General features: G+C 41.5%; 10 protein-coding genes, 1 long non-coding RNA gene, 1 other non-coding gene and 2 pseudogenes across 13 annotated transcripts in view; 7 read left to right on the forward strand and 7 right to left on the reverse strand.

Moving 5' to 3' along the window:
- Positions 1-66: 66 nt before the first annotated feature.
- On the reverse strand, positions 67-14,730 carry LOC145706782 (disintegrin and metalloproteinase domain-containing protein 10-like). 2 transcript variants are annotated; one of them, XM_081784224.1, is made up of 11 exons: positions 14,639-14,730; positions 3,486-4,230; positions 2,958-3,443; positions 2,402-2,917; positions 2,166-2,323; positions 1,986-2,123; positions 1,857-1,940; positions 1,684-1,810; positions 986-1,097; positions 834-875; positions 67-508 (listed from the first exon to the last, which is right to left on the reverse strand). In XM_081784224.1, the coding sequence occupies exons 2-10, from the start codon at positions 4,183-4,185 to the stop codon at positions 857-859; spliced, it is 2,340 nt and encodes a 779-aa protein (XP_081640350.1). In that variant the 5' UTR covers positions 4,186-4,230; positions 14,639-14,730; the 3' UTR covers positions 67-508; positions 834-856. The 2 variants fall into 2 exon arrangements, with proteins under 2 accessions (XP_081640350.1, XP_081640351.1); XM_081784225.1 differs by lacking the exon at positions 834-875 and having other exon boundaries at positions 14,639-14,729.
- On the reverse strand, positions 4,307-6,157 carry LOC145708963 (serine/threonine-protein kinase RIO1-like). Its single transcript, XM_081786655.1, has 7 exons — positions 6,077-6,157; positions 5,514-6,036; positions 5,360-5,470; positions 5,129-5,317; positions 4,905-5,087; positions 4,612-4,860; positions 4,307-4,551 (listed from the first exon to the last, which is right to left on the reverse strand). Exons 1-7 carry the CDS (start codon positions 6,155-6,157, stop codon positions 4,307-4,309), a joined length of 1,581 nt encoding a protein of 526 aa, XP_081642781.1.
- On the reverse strand, positions 6,200-7,341 carry LOC145706798 (cilia- and flagella-associated protein 300-like). The gene is made up of 4 exons (XM_081784245.1): positions 7,219-7,341; positions 6,970-7,143; positions 6,549-6,893; positions 6,200-6,505 (listed from the first exon to the last, which is right to left on the reverse strand). The coding sequence occupies exons 1-4, from the start codon at positions 7,243-7,245 to the stop codon at positions 6,287-6,289; spliced, it is 765 nt and encodes a 254-aa protein (XP_081640371.1). The 5' UTR covers positions 7,246-7,341; the 3' UTR covers positions 6,200-6,286.
- On the forward strand, positions 7,335-10,493 carry LOC145706792 (SCO2-like protein RBE_0699). Its single transcript, XM_081784237.1, has 7 exons — positions 7,335-7,563; positions 8,848-9,121; positions 9,170-9,308; positions 9,355-9,461; positions 9,506-9,602; positions 9,645-10,220; positions 10,280-10,493. Exons 1-6 carry the CDS (start codon positions 7,403-7,405, stop codon positions 9,884-9,886), a joined length of 1,020 nt encoding a protein of 339 aa, XP_081640363.1. The 5' UTR covers positions 7,335-7,402; the 3' UTR covers positions 9,887-10,220; positions 10,280-10,493.
- On the reverse strand, positions 7,630-8,607 carry LOC145706795 (uncharacterized). Its single transcript, XM_081784241.1, has 2 exons — positions 8,039-8,607; positions 7,630-7,994 (listed from the first exon to the last, which is right to left on the reverse strand). Exons 1-2 carry the CDS (start codon positions 8,576-8,578, stop codon positions 7,686-7,688), a joined length of 849 nt encoding a protein of 282 aa, XP_081640367.1. The 5' UTR covers positions 8,579-8,607; the 3' UTR covers positions 7,630-7,685.
- Positions 10,939-11,720, forward strand: LOC145706803 (nucleoside-triphosphatase THEP1-like). Its single transcript, XM_081784249.1, has 4 exons — positions 10,939-11,003; positions 11,114-11,135; positions 11,174-11,503; positions 11,546-11,720. The coding sequence occupies exons 1-4, from the start codon at positions 10,950-10,952 to the stop codon at positions 11,683-11,685; spliced, it is 546 nt and encodes a 181-aa protein (XP_081640375.1). The 5' UTR covers positions 10,939-10,949; the 3' UTR covers positions 11,686-11,720.
- LOC145708299 (uncharacterized) lies at positions 11,859-12,742 on the forward strand. The gene is made up of 2 exons (XM_081785956.1): positions 11,859-12,215; positions 12,260-12,742. Exons 1-2 carry the CDS (start codon positions 11,921-11,923, stop codon positions 12,730-12,732), a joined length of 768 nt encoding a protein of 255 aa, XP_081642082.1. The 5' UTR covers positions 11,859-11,920; the 3' UTR covers positions 12,733-12,742.
- LOC145710685 (5S ribosomal RNA) lies at positions 13,273-13,391 on the forward strand (annotated as a pseudogene).
- LOC145706810 (protein transport protein Sec23A-like) overlaps positions 13,628-23,869 on the forward strand; it is a 28,901-nt gene continuing 18,659 nt past the window's right edge. The window contains exon 1 of the mRNA XM_081784257.1: positions 13,628-13,689. The gene's annotated coding sequence lies outside the window, so the exon portion shown is untranslated. The remainder of the gene's footprint in view (positions 13,690-23,869) is intronic.
- LOC145710686 (5S ribosomal RNA) lies at positions 14,937-15,055 on the reverse strand (annotated as a pseudogene).
- LOC145710681 (U5 spliceosomal RNA) lies at positions 15,651-15,763 on the reverse strand. Its single transcript, XR_014135065.1, has one exon. It is a non-coding gene; the product is annotated as a U5 spliceosomal RNA (small nuclear RNA).
- On the forward strand, positions 15,823-20,486 carry LOC145708964 (calcium-activated chloride channel regulator 3A-1-like). Its single transcript, XM_081786656.1, is given in 4 exon segments — positions 15,823-17,245; positions 17,286-17,833; positions 19,302-19,782; positions 19,785-20,486. Coding segments are annotated over 4 exon segments (2,850 nt in total). The 5' UTR covers positions 15,823-16,125; the 3' UTR covers position 20,486.
- On the forward strand, positions 20,486-22,047 carry LOC145706565 (uncharacterized). Its single transcript, XM_081783985.1, has 6 exons — positions 20,486-20,931; positions 20,970-21,041; positions 21,103-21,260; positions 21,300-21,473; positions 21,516-21,842; positions 21,880-22,047. Exons 1-6 carry the CDS (start codon positions 20,490-20,492, stop codon positions 22,027-22,029), a joined length of 1,323 nt encoding a protein of 440 aa, XP_081640111.1. The 5' UTR covers positions 20,486-20,489; the 3' UTR covers positions 22,030-22,047.
- LOC145706566 (uncharacterized) lies at positions 22,055-23,033 on the reverse strand. Its single transcript, XR_014134698.1, has 3 exons — positions 22,525-23,033; positions 22,327-22,478; positions 22,055-22,284 (listed from the first exon to the last, which is right to left on the reverse strand). It is a non-coding gene; the product is annotated as an uncharacterized LOC145706566 (long non-coding RNA).

Consider the following 23,869-nt stretch of genomic DNA (forward strand, 5'->3'; position numbering starts at 1 on the left):
CCATGCCCTGCAAGAATACATGAAGAAAAGGCTTCTCAAGGAAATCAGTTTTCATTAAGAAGTATGTTTAAAACTCGAAATATCTTTTTAATTAATTGAAACATGTGCAGCAGAAAGGTCGTATTTTGTCAGCAGAGAAGAAATAAAAATGCAGTGGGATAATTCCACAATACTTACAGAGGTTTGTTTTGCAGGTACCATAAAGTAGATAGATGTTAAAAAATAGGTAAATTGTTAGATTGATACAGTAACTTTGAGCGGGTCAGATTTTCAGCGAAGTCTTGATAAGAAAATTATTCAGTTGAGTTATAGCTCCACTTTTTTCAATAGGATGCCGGAACGAAAAAGATTTTTAGAGTAGAATAAATGAATGCGTAGAGATGGAAATTAACTGCGACTTGACAATACAGTGAAAATTTCAACCACTTGAAGTTGATTTTTTTGTTGAAGAAAGAGATTTGTTTCCAAGACTTTGGCAAATGCTCGTGCACGAGGCAGAGCCGATCAGCTGAAATAAATGTCAGACCATGTAGCACTCGGACGCGACATGAAAATAAAACATTGTTAATACAATCAGTTTAGTGCTGACCAAAAAGACGCGAATAATCAAAGGATGAACGGTCTCTGATTTAAAAATAAATAGCAAATAGATTGAACTTGAGCATGCCAATAATTGAAATTGATAAGTCTATTGATTATGCAGACTCAATAGTTTCCTATATTGTGAATGGGAAAGGAAGGCTTTTGTAGAATTCTAAGCGCCAATCGCGGCGAATTATTAATTGATTGGATGCAAATTTAATCAAGCGACTTTTGATTGAAAAGTTCTTTACCGGTAGCGAAGTGGTCCTGTCGGTCATCGCCGACTTTGTCCTCTGCGAAAAAAAAGTTAAAATATCTATTGCAGCAGACATTTATACTTTAAAGTTTAAACGTCGTTAATGCAGTTATAACATACTTACGAGGTAGTTCTACTTTTACTTACTGGCTGTAGGAGTTGAGAGGCAGATCCGGGCTCCGATTTGAGTTCGGACTTGCACCGTACTGTCGATCCCGATTTTGATGGCGGCCGGACATCCTCCTTAGCGTCATCGTTCCTAGAAAGACTGATCAATACATATCCAAGTAATCGGATAGCCTTGATAAACAGTTTATCTGTTTTATGAAGGTATCGAAAATTTTGGAGGAACGAAAATGTGATTAGAGCACTCTCAGACCACAACGATTACTTCTCAAAATCTTTTGTCTTATTTTAGAAGTTAACGTGACGAATATATGTTTTACGGCTTTCTGGTCTTGGCAGAGAAGCTCTTCATCGTCGAAATGAGTGGGAGAGCTGAATTTCGAGAGACCGGCGAGGGCATTCGCCGGGGTTCACTTACGGGCTCTCTGGTGACACTCACTCGTGGACTTGCCGCCCGAGGAGACAAACTTTTCAAGGTTCTTCATTTTTGCAAGCCAGATATAAGATAGATGTTTATAAAAAAGAGCATCTCAATCTTGTCTTTTAAAATTGAAGATCCCAATTAGCCAATGCCAGTAACTTGTGGCATTGGAGACAATATCATCTCTATTGCTCTTCTGGGACGGAGGAAAAGCCCTCCTCCCAGCGATATTTTGAGTTTGCCGAGTAATGGCATCAACCCTTTTTAAAATAAATTGAAATAAAAGTGTGATTTGCACCTGGGAAGTCGCGATGACGACGCATCTTCGGGTTATTCGTAGGTGTGTGGATAGAGCAGCATTTGATGAAGGCCCCAGCTAACATCACCAGCGCAATAGACATGGCAACGACGGCCCACCAATATTCCTTAAAGGCAGCACTTAAAAGACCAAGTAGCTGATCAAGAGCCTACCACGATCCAGTCGCGGATATTATTATAGAGTTTCATATTGAAGAAGATATTCCGAAGCCGAGCAAGAGGGCCGTCTGCATCGACCTAGAGATAAAAATTACAAAACTATTAAGAAACGTGATTTGCAACCTTTCTGCATTTCGAAAATACATCACAGTAGCCTTTAAAGTCATCACATGCAGAACCGGGTTTTCTGTAAATCGTCCTGTTGTTAAAATACTTGGTAAGCTCTCCAGTTGACATACAAGTATTTGGTTGGCCTTGTAACTGAAAATCTTAGTGAGAAACCGACAGATTTCGTGGCGATACCTGACAACAGACATGGCAATGCTTCTTTTTCTCGGCCTCTGTAGCGTCAACTTCCGGCACTGGACAGTTGCAAGACTCAAGGATCCCTGGAAATTTGTCACATGCACTTCCAGAACAAAACCCATCAATACAAGTCATCGTTTCTTTCTGGCACCACTCTATAAATGAAATTATAACTTCTAATTCTTTTAGAACAACTGTTCTCAATAGATTATGTATGAAAGAATGACACTTACTGTAGTTCTCTTTTGGCTTTGGTGTCGGGCATTCAGCCTTCTTGCCAGAGCACATGGTCGGCTCAGTACAGTCTTGTTCTTTGGCGCAGAGAACATTTGTTCCATGATGTCTACACGTGTTTCCATCGCAGCATGGACCTTGTGAGATGGAGCACTGCGCTCCACGCTTCAACTTGCATCTTTTGTTTGGAATGTCGAAATCTGCCGGGTAGCAGCAGTTATCCTTGAGTCGCTTGCATTCTTCTTCGAATCCACAGTCACACTCTTCCTCCTTGTCAACAATTTGGTTGCCGCAAATAGGTGCATCGGATGTAACAAAACAACTTCGCTTTTTGCTCAGCACTCGCGTAATGTTTCGGATCGAGCATTCCGAGAATTTATCATTATTTGCTTTGTCGCCGGAGGTGGCACGGGAGAACATGATATAATTTCCATCCCTTTTGATGGACTGATCCATCGAGTCGCCTGGTGTGCAGAGAATACCTCCATCATGAGGAGAGCCAAAATTATGACCCACTGAAAAAATGAATATTGAGTCATTGCCGTTTAATCTTACCTTCGTGAGCGAAAGTGATATGGGAGACCTTGGTGGGGACAATTGAGCCATAGTTCTCGATTGTGATGATGCCTGTGTTCAAGCTCTTCGTATTCCCATCGTTGTATCGTTTGTTCTTCTCACAAATTCCGCCAGAACTACCTTCCGGCTGAGCAACCCAAGCAAGTCCAAGAACACCAGAGTTAAAATCGCGCTTTGTAAATACATAAGACAAGCAGTAATCGTCATAATCGTCGAGCGAAGCGTACTCAAGAAACTTTTCCACACCAATATTGCGCGATCTAAAGTTGTCTCCTTCGCCAGTAGTGTCATCGATTTTGATTCGCTTTACTTGGAAGCGAGGTCGGATGTACACCTTCTTTCCCTTGGCGCCATCGACAATAAACTGGTGTTTGATGTAGATTTTGTTTATTGCCTTCAAATGCGAAGAGATAAAAGAGAGAATCTCCTCCCGATCCACAGGACAGCTTGGTGAGCGTTTTCCATCTGAAAATTACATAAGAATCTAATGATTAAATAGTGCGGTACCTGGACATCTTTTGTACTCATTGGAGAACATGTGATCTACTTGAATACGCATGATACAAGTGTTTCGCTGATCCTCTTCGTACGTTTGATCAGATTCACGGCGCACTCTCGATCCGTCATCAGGCTCAGTGTGGTGATATGCACCCATTGGCGCATTAAAATCAGCAGGAGAATGTTTCATCTCTTTGCAGTGACCGAAATCTTTCGGAAGTTCAATTTCATTTTCATGATAAATAACAGAGTGAGTGGTCCCAGCTTCTCCCCGTCGCTCGACGTAAAACGTTCCCCAAAGCGGAGAGAATATCGTCCCACTGAAAACGCCCTGTCGTAACTGTCCTTCTGCGTGTGAGCCTGGTTGATCAGCGATCTTGCCAGAAACAAGATGATCAATCCGGTGAACTAGTGAATGCCCTTTATTGTCTTCTACTTCATAACCTTCCGCAAATACAGAAGAGTCAGCATGAAGCAGCAATGGGAAATGGTAACCCTTCGCAGTAAAATTGAGGGAAACAACTGGCGATCCCTCTGAGTCAACGAGACTGCGGCGATAGCGTCCTTCGTGATGTAAATCTCGCACTACTCGATGTTTCCGCTCAATTTGAACTGGATCATATTGGAGCGGCTCGAAGCTTTTTACGAATTTGTTTAGTCTCTCACAAGACGTACTGGCAATGAAGACATGGAGAAGAGAAATTATCATCCCCTATGTCGCCGATTCCGATTTCCGTAACTCGGTATTATCGTTCTAAAAAATATAAATAAGTTTGAGCAAATACATGAAGAAATTGAAAGGCATTATGAAAAGACATCCAAAGTCGGTTTTATTTTTTCATTTTCGTCGCTTTCTCCTTCCGTTTCTTCACGTGCTTGGGCATTTTATGTTTTCTCTTTTCTCTCTGTGCTTCCTTCACTTGTGCTTTGTGCTCCTTCATTTCTTGTTTCGTCATTTTCTTCCTGTCTTTTGGATGCACCCATGTTTCTTCCGGTTTTATAATTTCATCCTCATCAGTATCTTCATTTTGGTTATTGTTATCTTCTTCACCCTCTGACTCAGCAGACTCGTCATCTGATAACCGATTTTTAATTGAATGCTTACTTTTATTGCGTCTCGTAATTATAACTATACCTGCTAAGATATTCGGCTGTTGGGCTGCTCCAGACATGTCCTTTCTCAGTCCCGAGACAATCGCATATAGTGCGCTTCCTCCACCATCTTTTCCCGCTTTGATGTCCTTCTCCGCCTGCAGAAAGCCAATCTCACTCAGAGTTCGTGGAATCGGCATTTCAATAAAGATCTTGTCTTCTTCCTCCATGTCCTTTAGGTCTGTCTCGCTGCGATTGATAGCGCGTGTCATAATTTTGTCGATGTACTCATCTTAAATTTACTTCATTATATCGTCTTCGACAGAGTATACTCACCTATGTTAGAGTTATTAACGCTTAAATCCACAACGAACTCGAATACTTCTCTCACGCTCGGTACATTGACTCCTTGCTTCTTGAAAAATGCATTTACATTTCTGCAATCGAAACGTAAAAAATCCAAAGCGTAGGGATGATCGTGCTCGACAGATTGAGACACGTCGATTATATAGCATACGCCTTAAATCGCCGCTCAGCATTAGGAAAGAGAAGTAAGCTACCTTTGTGGTAAAGAATGTTGAATTCTGACAGATCTCCGTGGACTAGTTTGCAAGTTTGGTACATAGTCCGAACATGCTTCACGACTTCCAAATAAAGAGAAATCCATTTTGAGGGCTTTATATGAGGAGCAGCATCCTTGAGTCGAAGCGCGGCAACGCCGTTGTCTCCGATAAATTCCATCAAAAGCACTGAAAATCTTCTTTTTCTTTATAAACTCTTGTAAAACATACCATGAGCTCTTAATTCCAAGGGAACTGGCGAGGGAATGCCCGCTGATTGCAGTCGACCCAAGTTTCGCATTTCTTTTTCTGCCCATGTCGCCACCATCTTTCGCGGATTTCCTTTGATAGACTTGTTTTTATGAGGGCTGAGAAAGGAATATACCTTTGCAATAGCGCTGCCATCTGAATTCTCCCTTCATGTACTTTTCTCTGTCTTTGAAGACTAAAATTGAGGTTTTATAAATCTTCAGCGCGCGGTGAGCTCCAGACTCTGTCAGCGCATGATACACGTTTGCTTCTTTTCCAGTGGATATGCAGCCGTGGATTGAGTGCAGCAGTTGCCGCTGGAGCATCTTCTGCAGGATCAGCCTTGTTCGGGGATCGAGTACTTGCTCAGTAGTGGCACGCTGGGACTTGTCCTTCCGCCGGATCTCTTGTTCACTCTGTTGCTTCCTTTCGTGCTGCTCGCGCACGATCATCGCTGTATTGATTCTGCTGTCGAACTTGTGCTCTGCATGCTTTGGCTGGAATGAGCCGTGAGCACCCTTCGATATGCTCTGTACATCGTAGGAGCTGAACTCGTTGTCATCGATGAAGCGCTCGTCTAATTCGAACTCTTCGGCGTTGCTATCTTCCCGCTTCGTTTTTAACTTCGACATGACGATAGTCGAGATCATCTCTTCGATCTAACTATTTTTAAACACGTTCGACTGAATAGCTGTGTACCTGAAGCTTGTCCAATTCGTTTTCATCTTCGTCTGGATCATCAAACTGACCCGGAGCGTAGCCAATTCCGCTTGTAGTCATTCTAACTGAAAGAAAAACGCTTATTTATCATTAAGATTTCCTGAAAATAAATGTATTGTGGCTAGAAAAATAAAAAAGTACGGAGTTTTCTATGTTTGTGAGGCAGAATGGTGATGCGTCAAATGAAGATTAGAGCGCATTTTTGGGCCATTGGTGGGAGAGAATAGTAATGTGGCGGTAGAAAGGATCAACGAGGAAAAACATCTTCGTCTGCGGATGAGGATTGCACGCACCCCCTGGCTGGTAGTGAGTGGAAATGCAGTTCTTTTGCTTCTGCACGTCGATGATGAAGGCAGCTGTTCGAATGTCCTTTATGCCTGCGGCGTTCTGCTTGATAGCCACAAGGTCCTTGCCACAAGTTTTATTCAACATATTTCTCAGCTTCTTTTACCTTGTAAATAGTTTTCGTGGTTTCAAGATATTGATCGATTTCGTCTTCGTACTGGCAGAGTGGACCGCCGAGAACCAGACTCGAAAAGAGCTCGAAAATGAACTCATCTCGTTCGTCCTCGTTGAAAAGTTGATAGTTGTCGGATTCTTCGTCGACAAGCATTCTGCGCAGCTCATCTTCTATTGTCATTCCCTGGCGAACATCTGGGGGGCATCCGACAATGTGCCCCGTGTGACGGAGAATCGGAGTTTCTGTCCCTGTCTTATGCAAAATGTCGAAAAACTCCATCGACATAATATCAGTGTTCAATTGTCGTACGTCGATTTTGTTCACGTATCTATCCATCTAAAGTGCCAGATGAATGTTTGTATAATGAGAGACAGTTATTTTTTCTTCGTCCCTGAATGTTTACTTATCTAACCTGTAGTAGAGATAGAACAGTCGCGTCTTCGAAAAAGTTCTGAATCAATCTGCCCATATCGATCTCGTTCGCTGGCTTATCATAATTGAAAGTGTTAAATTTAAGATCCAAGTTCCATTTCTGTAATTTCTCCAGCACTTCTCTATTCTTCAGAAAGGCAAACTGTTTGTCGATCTGAAACGGGCACATTGAAAATCATAATTTGAAAATAATTATTTCTCTAGTTGAATCATCGGTAAGATTTACTACCTTGGAGAAGATGAATGGTTCGCTCATGATTTCCTTTTTGAAAATTGCCTGGAGGGTTGGGAGCTTCTCTGAGCTGAGCCCGAGCTCGCAAAGGATGAGCCAATAGCAGGCTCAAACGCGCCCTGCGCAGCCAATAAGCGCTCCGTGAGTTTTCCCTTTTTCCAAAAGAGAAGACAAAAAAGAAATGCTTCTGAGGCCGGGGACGAAGACAATCCTCTGGAGACGGAAGGGAATAAATCTCAAGAAGAGCCCTGATCTGTTGGAATTCCGAGCGCTTAAAATTTCAGCCCTGAGTCAAGCAAATGCTCAGAAAAAGAAGACGAATGAGCTCATGGGTCAAAGAAAGTTAGTGTTTTCATTTTTCGGTGCATTTGAAGATTGACTGAAGTGCATTTTTTTGGTTTCATTTATTTTTTTTTTGTAATTTTTCAGTAAAGCGGATAAAGTGGCCGGTCTGATAAAGAAATCTAATAGACAGTAGGCTCGCATGGGCCCTTATTCATCATCATAAAGAACATAAGGCTCTCATTGGAGTCGGCGCTGTCGTCGGACATCAGCAAAAGAGGAAGCATGACATTGGTGCCCATCGTCGTTCCAGGCGCCTGGGACTGCATCGCCATCAGAAGAACAAGCATGTCCACGTCAACACCGTCGGTAGAACGTCTTTTGCGTCGATTGTCTTCCTCGGACAAAAGCATTAATGGAAGAAGCATATTGAAGCTGTTGTCGAATCCTTGCTCCGTTGTCATGCCTCCGTTCATTGAACTTAGAAGCACCTAAACAAATTGTTCGAAATAACTCTTATTTTGTTCATTTTTACCATGAGCAGAACCATATTGTCATCATCGCTTGCGATGTCATCACTCATCAGAAGAATAGGAAGAAAGCTGTTTATGTCCGCGCCGCCTGATGACATCGTCGAAACGAGGAGCAGACTCATCAAACTATCCCTAGAAGAGGTGGAGGCAGATGAAGAATCGTCGCTCAATAAGAGCAAAGGGAGGAGATTGTTCATTGCCGAGTTGGTGTTTTGAGTGCAATCGTTTTGAAGAACTGTTGTGAGCAGGAATAAACTCGTCATGTCGGTGCTTCCTTCGTCTTCGAGAATCAGGAAGGGCAGGAGATGAGACATCTCGCCAGATGAGCCAAGACCACCGGAAAGTGCCATAATCATCAAAGCCTCAGAGTTCGACGAGCTGTTGCTAGAATCCTGAGTGAGAAGTAACAGTGGCAACATCTGGTGCATTGCGTTCTGTTGCCCAGCTGGCTGGTTTGAAGGCTGATTCTGCATTAGAAGGAGGAGCATCGTTTCGTCGATTGCTACCGCAAGGGCAAAGAAAATTGAAAGTAGAAACTTCATTGTCTCTTTTTTGGATTGATAATGCAACTCGAAATTTCCCCTTTATATGTCCGTAAAGATGCTCTTGATTCCTCCACGTGAGCACTAATTAGCCTGTTTCATGGACGGATGAACGTCACGGACTAGTTATTTATGGGGACAGAGTTGATCTATGGGGACTAGTAATGACCGGTTTCCCGAATTTGAACCGATTATACGCCGCTTGGTTTTTATCTTCAAAGAATTTTTCTTAATTCGTTCCCAAGATTTTCGCTAAATTATTTTTTTAGCCCGGAAGACCGACTCTTCATCAGCCAAAAACGCGCCTCTGATATTATGGCTGGAGCTGCCGACTTCAACCAGCTCAAATACGAACAAGAGGAAAAGAAGTTAGAAGTAGAAGCTTCGAAAATCGCTAGAGGTGGAAGTGTCTATTTCCTTTGCATGGCACTTGTAGCGATGTACGTTTGGATTCTCAGACAAAGATCAAATAAAGAACATGTCGCCAAAAAGGTCGAAACCTTGGGAAGAGCTAGTTTGGAGGGCAAGTTCGACCTTGTTCAGGTATTGTTTTGCCGAAAAAGAAATACGTTTTCAGTAAAATTTATTCAGACAAAAGATGGAGAAGCATTTTCTACTGATGATCTTCTTGGAAAATGGTCTCTTATCTATTTTGGCTTCACTCGCTGCCCTGATGTTTGTCCTGAGCAGCTAGAAAAGCTGGCATATGTTATTCAGTCTGTTGAAGAAAGTAAGCTACATTACTTTTTCGCGCTTTACCATTTATCTCTATTAAGCAAAGAAGAACCCAAAGTCTGAAATGGCTGATGTGGAAATCGTTCCTCTTTTTATTTCGATAGATGTTAGAAGGGATACTTTTGAAGAAATTAATGAATATTGCGAGGTAGAGATTTGGCTGCGGTCAAGCATATGACTAATTTTTTTAAGAGTTTCCATCCGTCCTTGATAGGTTTATCAGGAACAGAGAAGCAGGTCGACGCAGCGGCTAAATCCTTTAGATTGTATTTCTCAAAGGGCATGTATGGTAAGTGACTTTTGAAATGGCCGCCAGTGAGAAATATTTAAGGCGAGAGTGAGGAAGACTATTTACTTGACCACACTGTTGTGATATTCTTGCTCAACCCTGAAAATAAGATAGAAGAGTATTTCACCCAATCCAAGAGTCCTGGCCAGATAATATTCGAAACGCATCAAGCGATTAAGAAGTGGAAGTTCCTGGATGATTATATGGAAGTAGCTCGGCAAATTGAAGCCAAGAAAGAAGAAGTGCAAAAGAAAAGACTAAAGAAAGCCCTTTCGAAAGATTAATGTTGCTCGAATCCACCTTTCCCTTTCTTCAAGTTCAAAAAACTTAAATTTTTTCGTCGCTTCAGAATGAAAAGCTGGGAGATCGATCTGGTTCAGTTGCTAGGAGTGGCAGCGGAGAAGAACTGGTGCGACGCGTTTTTCTTCCCCTTCGAGAAAGTAAGCAACTTTCGCCCAGAAATGGATGGGCCAATGCGGGTTCATACTTGTTTGATGAATTTGAAAAGAAGTATTTTCGATGAGGACGAGGAGAACTTAGAACTAGCCGTGCTCAAAATGGAGAAAATCCCGAAAGAGTTTTTGGAAGTTAGGGAGCTCGATATCCTCGCTGGAACAAGTAATTATTCAATAATTACCCCAGATTGACCACTGAAAAGAGATAATTTTTCTTTTTAGTCCTGAAAATGAGCATACAGCGAAGCTTCCAATGGACAATGCTCAACCAGTATTATCTTAATCTGCGCAAGAAGTGGTACCGCCTGCTCCCAACTAACAAGCTCCTGAAAATCATCAATTATATCCAGCACAAACCGCAATCGATCGATAACTTCAAAAGTGTCCTCAGTACGCAAAGTTTTTTAACCGCTCGAACTTTAGCGCAAAGCTTAGATAGGAATGGATTTGACCTCATTTGATTTTATTTGGACTATTTGATTTTACAATTAGTGTAACTTCTGTTAATCTTCATAATTGATTTTAAAAATTTTGACAATCCATCGAAAGTAACACACTGAGAGCTCTTATGCTGCGCATCATCACCGAGGACATCTCTAATGCTGTATTGGACGAGAAGAAACTGACAATCACTCCCATTCAAAAAGAACGAACGAAACACGCTTCGCATCGAAACTCGATAAGCAAGAAAGCGAAGCGTAAGTTAGACTGGGACAACCTTCCCGGGCCTTCAAAAAGATGAAAATCATTTTCATCGAAAACCGCCGTGTTGCCTTCAATTCTCGTGAAATCGAACTGCTCTATCTGTCATTGTGAAACACTCGTTAATGCTGTGAATAAATCCTTATGTGGAATCAGGGAAGCTAACTCAAGATAGATTTCTTCAGAATCTATGGTTCGCGTTTTCTTAACGGGCAAGCCAGGAGTAGGAAAAACAACTGCAATAAAGGAATGCTGTTTTATTACTTGGCGTTGAGGCTAATAGAAATTAGAGCTCTATATCTTGCGAAGTGTCATCAGTAAGGAAAATAATAATTCAAGAGAACAGCTTATTTCAAGAATATTGTAGAGCAGTTAGGTACTCAAACCTGCATTTTCAATTTCAGTATTTCTTAGGGACTGATAGAGTGTACGGATTTTTTACGGAAGAGATGCGTGATGCAAACGGCGCGAGGGCAGGGTTTACCTTGTGCAATATAGAGAATAAGAAGTCAATCGTTATGGCTAAAAAGAACTCGGGCGGTGGACCCAAAGTCGGTCCTTACTCGGTTGATTGTCGCCAAACAGCCGAGTTGATGGTCGATTCGCTTCAAAATAACAGCGGAAAGAAACTAGCCATCATGGACGAGATAGGCAAAATGGAGATGGTTAGTCTGCGCGATAAAGCCAACTTCTTGCTGGAGAAGGAGTTCTTCAAGTGCTTTGACAAGGCGGAGCATATAATTGGTAAAAATAATCGACTTCCTCCAAGATGACTGGTTTGAGTAGGGACCATTCCAGTGGCAGCGACCAAAGATAAATTCTTGGATGAAATCAGGAAGAGCAGCCTCGTGATTACGGTGGATAAATCGAACCGCGATTCCGTTCCTGACCAAATTATGACTCTACTGAACTCTGAGAACTGCTAATCAATAATCTATATATCAAAATATAGTAAGAGATAGAAAATACAGAAATGTTGATTTATCAAAGACGTGTCTTGCTAAAGCATTTCAGTTTACAGAACAAATATGTACTCATTCAGTATCCAACTGCTGACAAAAGCTGAGTAATATATTCGGATGAAGCCAAGTGAAGCGGTGACTCACTGCGCTCTATAAATACAAAAGGCAAGCGCCATTTCAAACCATTTCGAAAAACATCATGTCCGTCACTGCCCTAGAAGAAGTTTATCAAGAGCAAAGAGTGAATCTGACGATCATTAACGATCTCAGCGAGAACGAACGAGTATCGGTTTCGTATGCTTACAGTGATGGCGAACTGTTCATTGACTTTCCCGAGGACTATCCAGAGGAATCGCCACTCTTCTACCCTAAATTTGAGAAGCTGGATGATCAAGTAATCGAGGTTATTTTGAAAACTAGCTGGGAGAGATTCAAGAGCGACACCTTTAGGCTCGATAGATTGATGGAAGATTTTGAGCAGTCATTATTGCCTGGTAGGTCGATTGAGTTCATACTCAAACTATAATCATAATGTTAGAATTACGCCAGGAGCAACTTGCGTCAGCAGAAAGTAGAAAAGCAAAAGAACAGACTGCAACAAAACCACACGAAGATGATGATATTGAATACGAAAGTTCGAAAAAGTTACCAAAAGCAGTACCCCCAAACAAAAACGAAAAACCGAAAAAAGTAAAGAATCCAAAGCTGAAAACGGCAGAAGATGTTATTCGCCGAATTCAGTGGGACGAACAACTAGACTCCACAGAGTTCATCGTCGGTTATGTAGACCGCTTTGTCGGTCTTCAAGAAAAACAATTCGACGAGTTTTCATTTAAAAATTTCGTCGATGTTGATTTTGAAAAACAAGAGTTTGGCGTGCCCCAGCATAGGATTCAGTATTTCAAGTGGAGAGGGCACATTGTTTGGGACAAGACAATACGTATGGACTACATCTTTGGTTCTGGCAACTCCGACAAAACCATTTTCGAACCTGACTTTGAATTCCAATAAACACTTTATTGTGTGATACATCGAGTTAGAGGATGATCCAGGGGACGCATGCATCGAATCAAAGATGAACTAGGAGATATTAAATGAAAAGTGGGAGAAATTACTTGCTCCACTTTAAAAATAGCGTGTCAAGTCACTGTTTTCTACGAAAACGAAAAAGCAAACGGAATTGTGCAAATAGCAAAAAATATTCAGAGAGTCAGTGTTGATATGTTCACCGAGGTCGTGCCTTCTAACCTTAGTTCTGTACTTGGATATAAAGGAAGCCTTCTGCGCACTGAAGATTGACGAATTTTGCCATTTATTAGGTCACATACAACTGATGTTTCAGCTTTGATTTTCTAAAAGAACTTGCTAAAGACGAATTTCCAGGAAGACGTGTTGTGATCTTCGGCCTCTTTTCAGAAAATCAACCTTTCTTCCATCCCCATCAAGCCAGAAGAATCACGCGTGAAGGTGGACTGACGGTGTCTGGGTAGTTCGAAACATGAATCTGAGTAAATAACTTGCTATAAAATGTACCTTGACAGAGCCATCATCGCTTAGCGTCATACCGCGTAGAATAAACCAGTTCTCGTCCGATCACTGAAGTCAAACTACGACGGGCGGGGTTAGTACTTACATGGGTGACCGGTTGGGAATACCTCGTGCGCTAAGCATTTTGATTTTTTGCAAGGAAGGATCATCCTTTTGCCTTGCAAGCCTGCTTTAACATCATATTTCTTTAGAATCGGGTTATCTGTGGTTGAAAAAAGTCAAAATGTTAGTGTGAGGCAAGTACTGAGAGTGGAGCTTGCGTTGCGGGCGGCGTGGCACTTGTGAAAAAGCGCCCTCTACCGCGCGATTTTCTGAAAAGAGGCCGAAAATAGGAGCGCGCAGCGACAAAACGACCTCGAAATCAAGCACCCCTTCTCTTTACTCATCCCATTTTTGAGTCCGATTTCGATTGTCTAACAGGTAAGAATCGTCTCCATGCCTACTCTCTCCTACCCCTCTCGCCTCTTACAAACGGAAAACAAGGAAAGCACAAGAAGGGGAGATTCCTTTGACGCGCTTTTTTTAAGGGACTAGGCCGAGTGAGCGTCGCGCGCCATTTTCTCACTTTCGCCAGGAAGCCCGAATTTTTTATTCGAATTTAATAAAATTTGGCATACAAACTAAACTTCTTATTCTCTTTCTTCTCCGACTTTTAGAATTTTCATATCTTGCCGACGAGCTGAGTTATGATCGAAAAACAGATGCTTGAATTCACGTGTACATAAGTACTTGAAATATTCGGATTGAGACTTTGAGACCAAGTCCACTGAAAAGCCCGTGGTCTCTTCTACAAAGTCTACTAATTGAGATTTCCCGGAAACGTCTATTTACCTGATTATCGAGGGATTACTGTGGGTCACCTGGAGCGCTCGGCGTGAAATGCGGTGTTTTTGCACTATTGGCACGCGATTCCCGCTGCGCTCGACAAGATCACCTGGATTACCTGCGAAGTTATCAGCAAACAATTCACTTCCAGGAAATCTTAATTAGTAGACTTTGTAGAAGAGACCACGGGCTTTTCAGTGGACTTGGTCTCAAAGTCTCAATCCGAATATTTCAAGTACTTATGTACACGTGAATTCAAGCATCTGTTTTTCGATCATAACTCAGCTCGTCGGCAAGATATGAAAATTCTAAAAGTCGGAGAAGAAAGAGAATAAGAAGTTTAGTTTGTATGCCAAATTTTATTAAATTCGAATAAAAAATTCGGGCTTCCTGGCGAAAGTGAGAAAATGGCGCGCGACGCTCACTCGGCCTAGTCCCTTAAAAAAAGCGCGTCAAAGGAATCTCCCCTTCTTGTGCTTTCCTTGTTTTCCGTTTGTAAGAGGCGAGAGGGGTAGGAGAGAGTAGGCATGGAGACGATTCTTACCTGTTAGACAATCGAAATCGGACTCAAAAATGGGATGAGTAAAGAGAAGGGGTGCTTGATTTCGAGGTCGTTTTGTCGCTGCGCGCTCCTATTTTCGGCCTCTTTTCAGAAAATCGCGCGGTAGAGGGCGCTTTTTCACAAGTGCCACGCCGCCCGCAACGCAAGCTCCACTCTCAGTACTTGCCTCACACTAACATTTTGACTTTTTTCAACCACAGATAACCCGATTCTAAAGAAATATGATGTTAAAGCAGGCTTGCAAGGCAAAAGGATGATCCTTCCTTGCAAAAAATCAAAATGCTTAGCGCACGAGGTATTCCCAACCGGTCACCCATGTAAGTACTAACCCCGCCCGTCGTAGTTTGACTTCAGTGATCGGACGAGAACTGGTTTATTCTACGCGGTATGACGCTAAGCGATGATGGCTCTGTCAAGGTACATTTTATAGCAAGTTATTTACTCAGATTCATGTTTCGAACTACCCAGACACCGTCAGTCCACCTTCACGCGTGATTCTTCTGGCTTGATGGGGATGGAAGAAAGGTTGATTTTCTGAAAAGAGGCCGAAGATCACAACACGTCTTCCTGGAAATTCGTCTTTAGCAAGTTCTTTTAGAAAATCAAAGCTGAAACATCAGTTGTATGTGACCTAATAAATGGCAAAATTCGTCAATCTTCAGTGCGCAGAAGGCTTCTTCTATATCCAAGTACAGAACTAAGGTTACAAGGCACGACCTCGGTGAACATATCAACACTGACTCTCTGAATGAACATTTTTTGCCATTTGCGAGTTTTCCGGAAGAGAACTCATTTTAGGAACTGGGGAACGCAATGACGTCCTTCTAGATAAGTTTCTAGATTTTCTCCACAGATTCCAAATATGTTTGGTGTTCTGGGATTTTAAATGAGCAAGTGGGTGAAATAAGTTGCACCGACTTAAGAAAAGCACGTGCTTTGACGTAATTAACGTGTCAATTACTAAAAAATTTTCTTTCTTCAGGATTTAGATTTACTGCTCCGTGTGGAGCTACAGAAAAATTCAAATACTCATAAGAGTGTCCCTCTCCACGGAATTCTTTAGTAAAAGGCGAAAGAATTATACGTTTTGAAGAGAGACCAGAGCTGAATGGTCAGTGGCCTGAAAGAATCCCAAATCGGCCGCCGCAAAGTATCATTATGGTGCGCGAGCTCGCCAAAAGAAAATCGATTCTTAGCTTAGATGCTTTTGACGGGAAGTTGTAGAAGAACGACAATTTGTTATTTCACCACGAGGATATAGAATAACATTTTGTGGAAATTCTTTTTGATAGCGGAAGCAGAATGATATGGAGAAGTGTGCTCATCGTCAATTCTGAAGCGTCACTTGCATTTGTTTACAATATGCGGCATATTATATGCGAAGGGAAAATATTTTCTAGTGAATGAATATTAAATCCCGCAAAACAATTGAGCCTTTGTCGATCCCTCTGGTCAGAAAGAGATAAAGTATGATTTTACTTTTTATTTTGGTCTTTGTTTCGTGGGCGAAGATACACAAGACGATAAGAATCGGCGATGATCAGGGTTATGAAGGATTCGTGATTGGCATAAGCAATACTGTAAAAAGGGACTTGAGTTTTGTCGCTGGAATGAGTGATAAGTTCACACGCGTTTCGAAGGAATTGTGGGACTCTTCTAATGGGAGAACTTTCATCAGTGAGATAACCATAGTCCTTCCTGAAAATTGGGAAGAGCCGACTGAGGAAGAGATAGCGCAACACTCACTGAATTATCGAGGGCCAGTCTCAGGACTAAGCTTCGATCGAATGGCGATGCAGGTTCATCATGCGACTGACGACTTCAACCCACACAGAATGTACGCGATTAAAGTGACTCCCTGTGGTCATTTCGGCAAGCACATTCGCGCCACTGATAACTACATCAAGAAGTCAGACGACGCAGATGTCGTTGAAAGGCATGGACGCTTCGAAAAGGTCTTCGTGCGAGAATTTGCAAAGCTTCGATGGGGAGTTTTCGACGAGACAGTTAACAAAGATAAAGATGAGTACATTTTTGACAGTGAAAAGAACGAAATAATACCTGCAAAATGTTCGCGTGGGCTGATTGGAACGCACGTCTACAAGGCGAATTTCGATGCAGAAAATACAAAAGCGGGCGACATCTGTGAAGAAGCCTCGCACAAATACCACGGAAAATGCCATTTTATTCCGAATAGCGATCAGACTCCAGCGGAGGGCACGAAAGCGCCCTGGATCGGAAGCTTTATGTACAGCACTGCTGTTAAAGATATCAATACATTCTGTCGCGACAGTACCAACGATGCGCTTGGACACGAGTGGCGGCCGAACACAATTCACAATAAAGAGTGCGATAAAAAATCAGTTTGGGAAGTAATTACGAATTCGCCAGACTTTCAGCAATTTACTGACAGCGTTGATCTGGGCGAACTTAAAATTAATATTGTTCGAGACACAGCAAGACGAATTGTGCTAGCTATCGATATGAGTACGTCGATGCAACTACCCGGACAAACTTACGATCGATATTTTGCTGTTAGAAAAGCAGCAGTCCAATTTTTAGAAACAGTTTCTTTGGGGACATATATAGGTAGTCTTTACTAGCAATTTTTCAATTGAACTGTCAACAATTATAGGCTTGATTTCTTTCGACAAAGGATCGCGTGTGCATTCAGAACTAATGAAGATTGAAGATGAAGACAGCCGCACAGTTTTAATCAAACGATTGCCGCGAAAAGAAGACCTTGTCCGTGGAACCTCTATTGGCGCTGGAATTCTTACGGCAATAGAAGTTCTTGAAGAGACTGGTCCTGAGGATCTTAGAAATCATGGAGGCGAGATTCTTTTGATTACCGACGGAGCGGAAACTGTAAAACCTCATCTTTCAGATATTCTCGAAAAGGTTTCGTCCTCGGGTGTTACAATACACGCGATCTCACTAGGCTCCGAAGCTCTTTATGGCGTGGAGATAATAAGCGAAGAAACTGGAGGACTAGGAATTTTCACTCCTGCAACCGTCGACTCCAGAAACACCATGAACGTCAATCTACAAGATGCTTTCAAGCAGCAGTTCAACGGCGAAGGCGAAACCTTGACTGTTAGCTCAGAAGCAATTGATCTTGAAGACGAGCTGGAAATACCATTCGTGCTTGATGACAGCATCGGTTTAGGAACCAGGGCTGGTAAATTCGCGTCCTAAATTCTGTCGAAAATTTTTAGTGCGCTAAAATTAGTGCGCGAATTTATTTTGTCGAGACTTTTAGCGACTTTCGCGTGCCTTTCGCGTGTGTCTCGAAAACTGTCGAAAATAAGGGCTGCTGATTGGCCCGCCAATGAGCGCGGGCTCTTTAATTCTGAAGACTACGTAAGTTTGAGAATTTCAAACTTCGTTTGAACTAGAATTTCAAAAAGTTTGGTTTTAATAAAGTGGACAGGGTAATCAAGGGCGTGAATTTCTAATATGAAGTCAAAAAAGACTTTATTAATCCATTTGTTAATTTTATTTATAAATATGAAGAAACAAATATAGCCTATATTATATAAGGAAAAATATATTTTAACTTTTGTTTGCAACTCTTTCTGTGCTGGATTTGAATGATAAGCTTAGACTCTTCGCCTAAGATTAGCTTTCTTAGGGAGGTCTTCTCCCTAATTTTTTTTCTTGAAGGGCCATCCGCAGCTTGTTCTTCCTGCCTTTTCCCTTTCTTGCCATTCGTCTTCTTGTCGTCGTTCGACAACTTATCTTCGATGTCCTCAATAGTCTGAAGCTGGAGCAGCTTTGTGCAAATTCATAATATAATTCTTTATTAACAAAATCAAATTTATTTTATAATTGAGAAGGGAGATCTTCTCCCAAGTTCATGCTTAGATTATAATAATATAAATACAATATAAATATTATAATATGAAACATAAACAACTTTGAGAGGAGTTCTTCATTAGCAGTTATCAACTTAGCGTGAATTTGGGAGGAGACCTCCCTTCTAAATTATCAAATAAATATGATTCTGTGAATAGGGAATTATATAAAGATGCTCAGAAGAGCTCTTAGACCTCGAAAGTAGAACGTATCAGTCAAGGCTGCTCTAGCTTCCTTGAGGACAGCTATGAGAAGTTGTCGGACGACGACAAGAAGAAGAAAGGCAAAAGATGAAGAAAAGCAGGAAGATCCAGCTGCGGATGGCCCAGCGATAAAAAAATAGGGAGAAGACCTCCCTAACAAAGCTTATCTTAGCTCATCATTTAAATGCTTGACAGAGAAAATTTCAAACAAAAGTTGACTTTTATTCTTTTCAACTTATTTGTTACTAAATAAGAAATTTTTTTTAATTAAATTGTGTCATATTTACGATGCATTCAATGATGATTAAAAGTTTCAATTTGAAACTGCGAAAAAGTTTCAGTTTGAAGAAATTCTTCCCTGATCAAAATCGTCTTCCATGAGACTGTCATCCGGGAAGAGCTCATTGGATGATGAAAAGAGCCTCTTTTTTCGCGTCTTTAGCGCTGATCAGCTCTCGAAAAGACGCGAAAATTTCCGAGAGGAAAAATTAGTGTCATTTTAGCGCACTAAAGACGCGAAAGACGCAAAAATGACTCGAAAAAAAATTAGTGCGCTAATTTTTTTTCTCTTCGAGAGAAAATAGTGCGCTAATTTACCAGCCCTGTTAGGAACTAAAATTTTCGTTACTTGGCCAGAAAGCGTCGCCGAAGAAAGCGCGCCTGAATTGTCACTAGAGCTTCCTTCTGGTGCCACCGTCGATAAAAATTCCTCCGACAATCTTGGCTATTCATTTACTATTGCTGACACGGAAACAAACTCACTCACAGTCAAAATGCCTGATCCTTCAGATGTCGGCCGCTACACAGTAAAAATCAAAAATCCTACCTCTGAAAAGTATTCTATTACTGTCGCGATCAACTCCTTTCCGAGAGATCAGGTGTCTCCTGTCAAAGTGACTGCATACTCAATGCTTGATGATGATGACAGGCCTTTAGTGTACGTCGAAGTCTCACAAGGAATGTATGCCGTAATTGGTGCCACCGTCGATGCGCAATACATTCACCCAGAGCTGGATTCAAAAGATACGACTGAGCAAAAGTACTCTTTGCACGATGACGGGGATCAGACGACGCCATCGCAGACGATGGAATTTACACTGGCACAATCGAGGGTGATAAAGATGGCGAGTACTCTGTTATTCGAATCACAGTGTCAACAGACAAAACTGGCAGCAGCACTTATGTCAGTCGCGAGCATTACCTCGGCTGGGGAGATTTGAACACACTTCGAACCATTCCTGAAATCAGGACACCAAGTAGGTACAGAAGAGACATCGACGAACCCATCCAACGAATTCTCCGTCAAGAAACTATAGTCACGCCTGCAAATATGTCTACTATTTCGGCGGTAAACATACCAATCGGGCATCACGATGATGCGCACATTGAAGTGAAAATATCCGGAAAGAATCTTTATAAACTAAACATAGAACTTGTACATAAGAATTCCGACGTTACTTCAGTCCGGCAAGAGACGAATGTAAGCGTGTCATTTACAATAAAGAAACAAACTGAGCTTCCTCAAAGAATGCATGAAGCCTACAATTTGCTGATCACGAACAATAATCCTCAGAATGCGTCAAGTGTATTCTTCAGTGTACGTTCAACTGAGTTAAACAATTCTCGGAAGCGACGAGATACGGAAAATTTTCAAGAAATCAACTTTACTCGATCAACTTCTATGTCTCTGAAAACAAAGAGGACATCATGTCCTGATGGATTTAAGCATTACAAGAGTATGAAGATTTGGCATAGATTAACCATTTAACTTTATGCGCTTAGATAATTGTTGGCATTATAATCCTACGAAAATGATTTACAATCAAGCGAAAAAGTATTGCGAGTATAAAGGAGGAGCGCTTCCGATCATTCAAAATGATGCAACGAAACAAGCCTCTTTTCGGTTTGCCTATTTTGAAGAATCGAAACACTCTTCTTTCGACCGTTTTCTTTCTTATTGGATCTCATCAGAAAGTAACTTGCTAAAATCAACCTACTCAGCAACAGTCGAAGTACCCACACGAGAAGAAGTACTTTCATTTGAACAAGATCTGCAACGGCGAGGTCGACGGTTGGAATCATCGAAGCACTCCTGTCCGTATTTCTTGTTCGCTGACGGGACTTGGGAATTCGGAGCTAGTTCGTGCGCGGATGAAAATGACAAACGAACAATTCTTTGTGAGAAAAAACTTGCCAACGCAATTCCGCCTGCTGGTATTCATTGAGACTTTGCTATTTTTACAAAAACTTAGGTCGAATTAAAGATTTATCTGTAAGGACCATTGATAGCTCCGGAAACGAGGTCTTGCCATTTCTTGACACAGGTAGAGATGTTTAGAGAAAAGCAGGAATCGATAAACCTACCCCTATAAAATCTAAATATAGACGAGAATGACACATGGGTTCACGAGCTATCGTGGACAAATCCTGACGAACTTGGTGTTCGCGGTAATCCGATGTCAATCCAACTTCGGGTTTCAGCAGATGTCAAAGAAGACGGCGAATTCAGAGACGCTCGACTCTTGGCTCAAGTCACAGTTCAAGTTTGGAAGGCTCTCATTGCTTTTTATTCTCTACTTTAGGGAAACGGAATGTTCAATCTGAACAACTCGGAGTTATCCTTCTGTCCCCCAAATATGCCCATTGATGTCGTTTATTACTTCAAATTATCTGACCACGTCCTGGCGAATGAAATCAGCATGGTTTTGGATGAGTTCTACAAAGCTCATTTTCATACAGGCCCTTATGAGTTGCAGGTAGTTTTCCATTATCTCTTTTCTTTCGTAAATTTCTCTTAGGTTTCCTATATTTTTGACGACATTATAATCCATGGCGAAATAAATGACTCGACGATGCGCGACGACTTCGATAATGTAACCATACTCGTTGTTGACGATCAAGACGATCAAGAAGAAGCAATTTATAATCGACAATTCGAGAGAATAACGAAAATTCCACGTATCGACAATATTACTGAAATCATCGTCGAGCACATTCGGCTTGGAGATCTGGTTCACGATTATTGCGAAAAGAGATTAAAAGTGTCCAGGTTGATCAGAGCAGCAACGATAAGCAAAGATGGTTTCATCGCGAAGCCTTCTCCGGGCGCAAGGATAACAGTTCAGGTTAGTCAGCTCAAGAAAAAATAGAAGACACTTGTAGCTCAAAAATCGTCTACCGAGATCTATTCAATCAATGATAGAAGCCACTGCTCCCGAAGCTATTGTTGAACCCAGTTTCAACAAACAACTTTCCTTACCGAATGCGAATTCGCTTGTTATGTTCATGGTATTTCTTCTTTTTTCTGTATAGTTACTCATTAAATGCTTATTTAAACAATCAATTAGTAGATTTATTAATTCCAGTATAATACAACTTTTTACATGATCAGACTCTAAAGCATTGCGGCTTCTTTGAAAATGGGCTCAGTTCTGACGAGTCGACCTAGCGACGCTGTTGAGAATATCTTCCTGAACGCAGGTTGGATGGATATTTTTCGGAAGCGATTTCGCTTCGCGGACCACTGGCAGGCTCGCATCTTCTCTGGACGATTCTTTGGGTTTCCACCTTAAATTTGGGGTCAGAACCTGATTGAAGAAATTAATCTACCTTTGTAGTTTTTGCATTTGCATTTTCTTCGTCGACCGTTTCCCACGTTGTAAGAGTAATTCTCGACGCAGGTGAGCTCGCAAACAGATCCTTTCTTGAGCCCGTCACTGCAGGACCATGAGCCGAAATCATCTTGCAGCTCCTCGCATTTGCTGATATAAAGTCGGCTAGAGCGGTTACCATGCGAGAGTGACTTACCCTGCATCTACGCAGTTAGTTTGGTAGCTTTCCTCGTCGACTTTCCATCGGCATTCGTCTGACTTGAGCAGGATACCACCGAAGGAGGTTGTGCAGTCACAGCGCGCCGATATCGACTCGCCATAACAACCTAAAATTGGACAACTGTCCCCGTGACTTGCCTGTGATGAGCAATCCTCGTTCAAATATCCCTCTTCAAGGTCGAAAGGCCCGCAATTTCCATCTTTTATGTGATAACCTTACTTCCCAACCTAATGATCTCAAGTACGGCTTAAGCGCAATTGTATTGATTTCTGACGCTCTATGGAAATCTAATCACTGTTTCTATTCAAAATCCTTATTCTCAAATGTATATTATTCACTTTCCTGGCATGTCCAAATAAATCACAGTTTCGTTTGAGCTGATAACAGTTCGTCGATCTCTTGACTTTCGCGCAGCCTCGGCGCAGAAGACTATCAAATTAAAAATTTTCATCGTGAAAATGCTAAAAAGTGTATTCCTCGTTCTCCTCAAGGCAGAAATAAGTTTTATGACATTTGGCTACAAGCAGAGCTTATATATAAGTAACATATCGGCGGGCGAGTATCCGATTTCCAGTCTTACCGAGCTCTTGAGTTGTGCGGCGGAGGGCGCACGTATGCTTTCCTATCTCATTCTATTGCGTGTGTTTTGATTATTTTTTGGTAAGTATTTGACGAATGAATCCGTGCACTAAAATATCATGTCTTACGAACTGGTAGACAACGGATATCATCATTGAAAAAACAAATTCATGTATTTTTTAGAATCCTAAAAAAATGATTCTCTACGTTGTTGTAGTACAAAGCCATGCTCACTCGTTATCTCTACCAAAGGTTAGCTAAAAAGATGGCTCAACTCTAAGTCCTCTAAGTTGACATGCGCATAACTTCGAAATTTCAAAAGAATCATCCTCTTCATTTAATATTTTGAATGAACCGAGTGCGAACAGATTGAGTCTGTTATTCAAATGACTACGGTTTAGTTGAAGGTTCTTTTTTAGAATTTTTCCGCTTTACTTTTTGGAAGCCTTCTTCCGCTGTGTGCCTTTTCCTTCACTTCGGAGATGACATGATCTCAAATTTTTAAAAGCTCGGGGTACACGCGGAAACCGGTCTTTCCTAATCCCGTTCTACTAAAAATGAATAACGCTACTTAAAGTTTAAAATGCGATGAACTTTATTTTTAGTGATCATATATAAAAGTTCATTAAATATTTTCTGGGAGTTTATCTTGCATTCAATAAGATGTCTTTCACCAGAGGTTCTGCACTATATAATATCTGTAACTATTATAGGGGCGAGCCCGGGGCGACTATAATTTTGA

This window comes from Oikopleura dioica, chromosome XSR (assembly GCF_907165135.1).
Source record: "Oikopleura dioica chromosome XSR, OKI2018_I68_1.0, whole genome shotgun sequence".
NCBI classification, from domain to species: Eukaryota; Metazoa; Chordata; class Appendicularia; order Copelata; family Oikopleuridae; genus Oikopleura; species Oikopleura dioica.

Bases quoted from the DNA above. Each gene is read 5' to 3' on its own strand.
- LOC145706782 (XM_081784224.1), bottom strand. From the start codon at position 4,185: ATGATAATTTCTCTTCTCCATGTCTTCATTGCCAGTACGTCTTGTGAG. The intron at 2,918-2,957 runs GTAAGATTAAAC...TCATTTTTTCAG, and splicing joins TATCACTTTCGCTCACGAAG to TGGGTCATAATTTTGGCTCT. The intron at 1,098-1,683 runs GTGCAAATCACA...CAGTCTTTCTAG, and splicing joins TCGTCATCGCGACTTCCCAG to GAACGATGACGCTAAGGAGG.
- LOC145708963 (XM_081786655.1), bottom strand. From the start codon at position 6,157: ATGACTACAAGCGGAATTGGCTACGCTCCGGGTCAGTTTGATGATCCA. The intron at 6,037-6,076 runs GTACACAGCTAT...AAAAATAGTTAG, and splicing joins ACGAATTGGACAAGCTTCAG to ATCGAAGAGATGATCTCGAC. The intron at 5,318-5,359 runs GTATGTTTTACA...GAAGATTTTCAG, and splicing joins CTTGGAATTAAGAGCTCATG to TGCTTTTGATGGAATTTATC.
- LOC145706798 (XM_081784245.1), bottom strand. From the start codon at position 7,245: ATGAGCGAACCATTCATCTTCTCCAAG. The intron at 7,144-7,218 runs GTAGTAAATCTT...TGCCCGTTTCAG, and splicing joins AACCATTCATCTTCTCCAAG to ATCGACAAACAGTTTGCCTT. The intron at 6,894-6,969 runs GTTAGATAAGTA...CTGGCACTTTAG, and splicing joins CTGTTCTATCTCTACTACAG to ATGGATAGATACGTGAACAA.
- LOC145706792 (XM_081784237.1), top strand. From the start codon at position 7,403: ATGCTTCTGAGGCCGGGGACGAAGACAATCCTCTGGAGACGGAAGGGA. The intron at 9,122-9,169 runs GTATTGTTTTGC...AAATTTATTCAG, and splicing joins GCAAGTTCGACCTTGTTCAG to ACAAAAGATGGAGAAGCATT. The intron at 9,603-9,644 runs GTAAGTGACTTT...GAAATATTTAAG, and splicing joins TTTCTCAAAGGGCATGTATG to GCGAGAGTGAGGAAGACTAT.
- LOC145706795 (XM_081784241.1), bottom strand. From the start codon at position 8,578: ATGAAGTTTCTACTTTCAATTTTCTTTGCCCTTGCGGTAGCAATCGAC. The intron at 7,995-8,038 runs GTAAAAATGAAC...CAATTTGTTTAG, and splicing joins ACAATATGGTTCTGCTCATG to GTGCTTCTAAGTTCAATGAA.
- LOC145706803 (XM_081784249.1), top strand. From the start codon at position 10,950: ATGGTTCGCGTTTTCTTAACGGGCAAGCCAGGAGTAGGAAAAACAACT. The intron at 11,004-11,113 runs AAGGAATGCTGT...ACAGCTTATTTC, and splicing joins TAGGAAAAACAACTGCAATA to AAGAATATTGTAGAGCAGTT. The intron at 11,504-11,545 runs GTAAAAATAATC...TGGTTTGAGTAG, and splicing joins CAAGGCGGAGCATATAATTG to GGACCATTCCAGTGGCAGCG.
- LOC145708299 (XM_081785956.1), top strand. From the start codon at position 11,921: ATGTCCGTCACTGCCCTAGAAGAAGTTTATCAAGAGCAAAGAGTGAAT. The intron at 12,216-12,259 runs GTAGGTCGATTG...TCATAATGTTAG, and splicing joins TGAGCAGTCATTATTGCCTG to AATTACGCCAGGAGCAACTT.
- LOC145706565 (XM_081783985.1), top strand. From the start codon at position 20,490: ATGCGCTTAGATAATTGTTGGCATTATAATCCTACGAAAATGATTTAC. The intron at 21,042-21,102 runs GTAGAGATGTTT...ATCTAAATATAG, and splicing joins CTTGCCATTTCTTGACACAG to ACGAGAATGACACATGGGTT. The intron at 21,474-21,515 runs GTAGTTTTCCAT...AATTTCTCTTAG, and splicing joins CAGGCCCTTATGAGTTGCAG to GTTTCCTATATTTTTGACGA.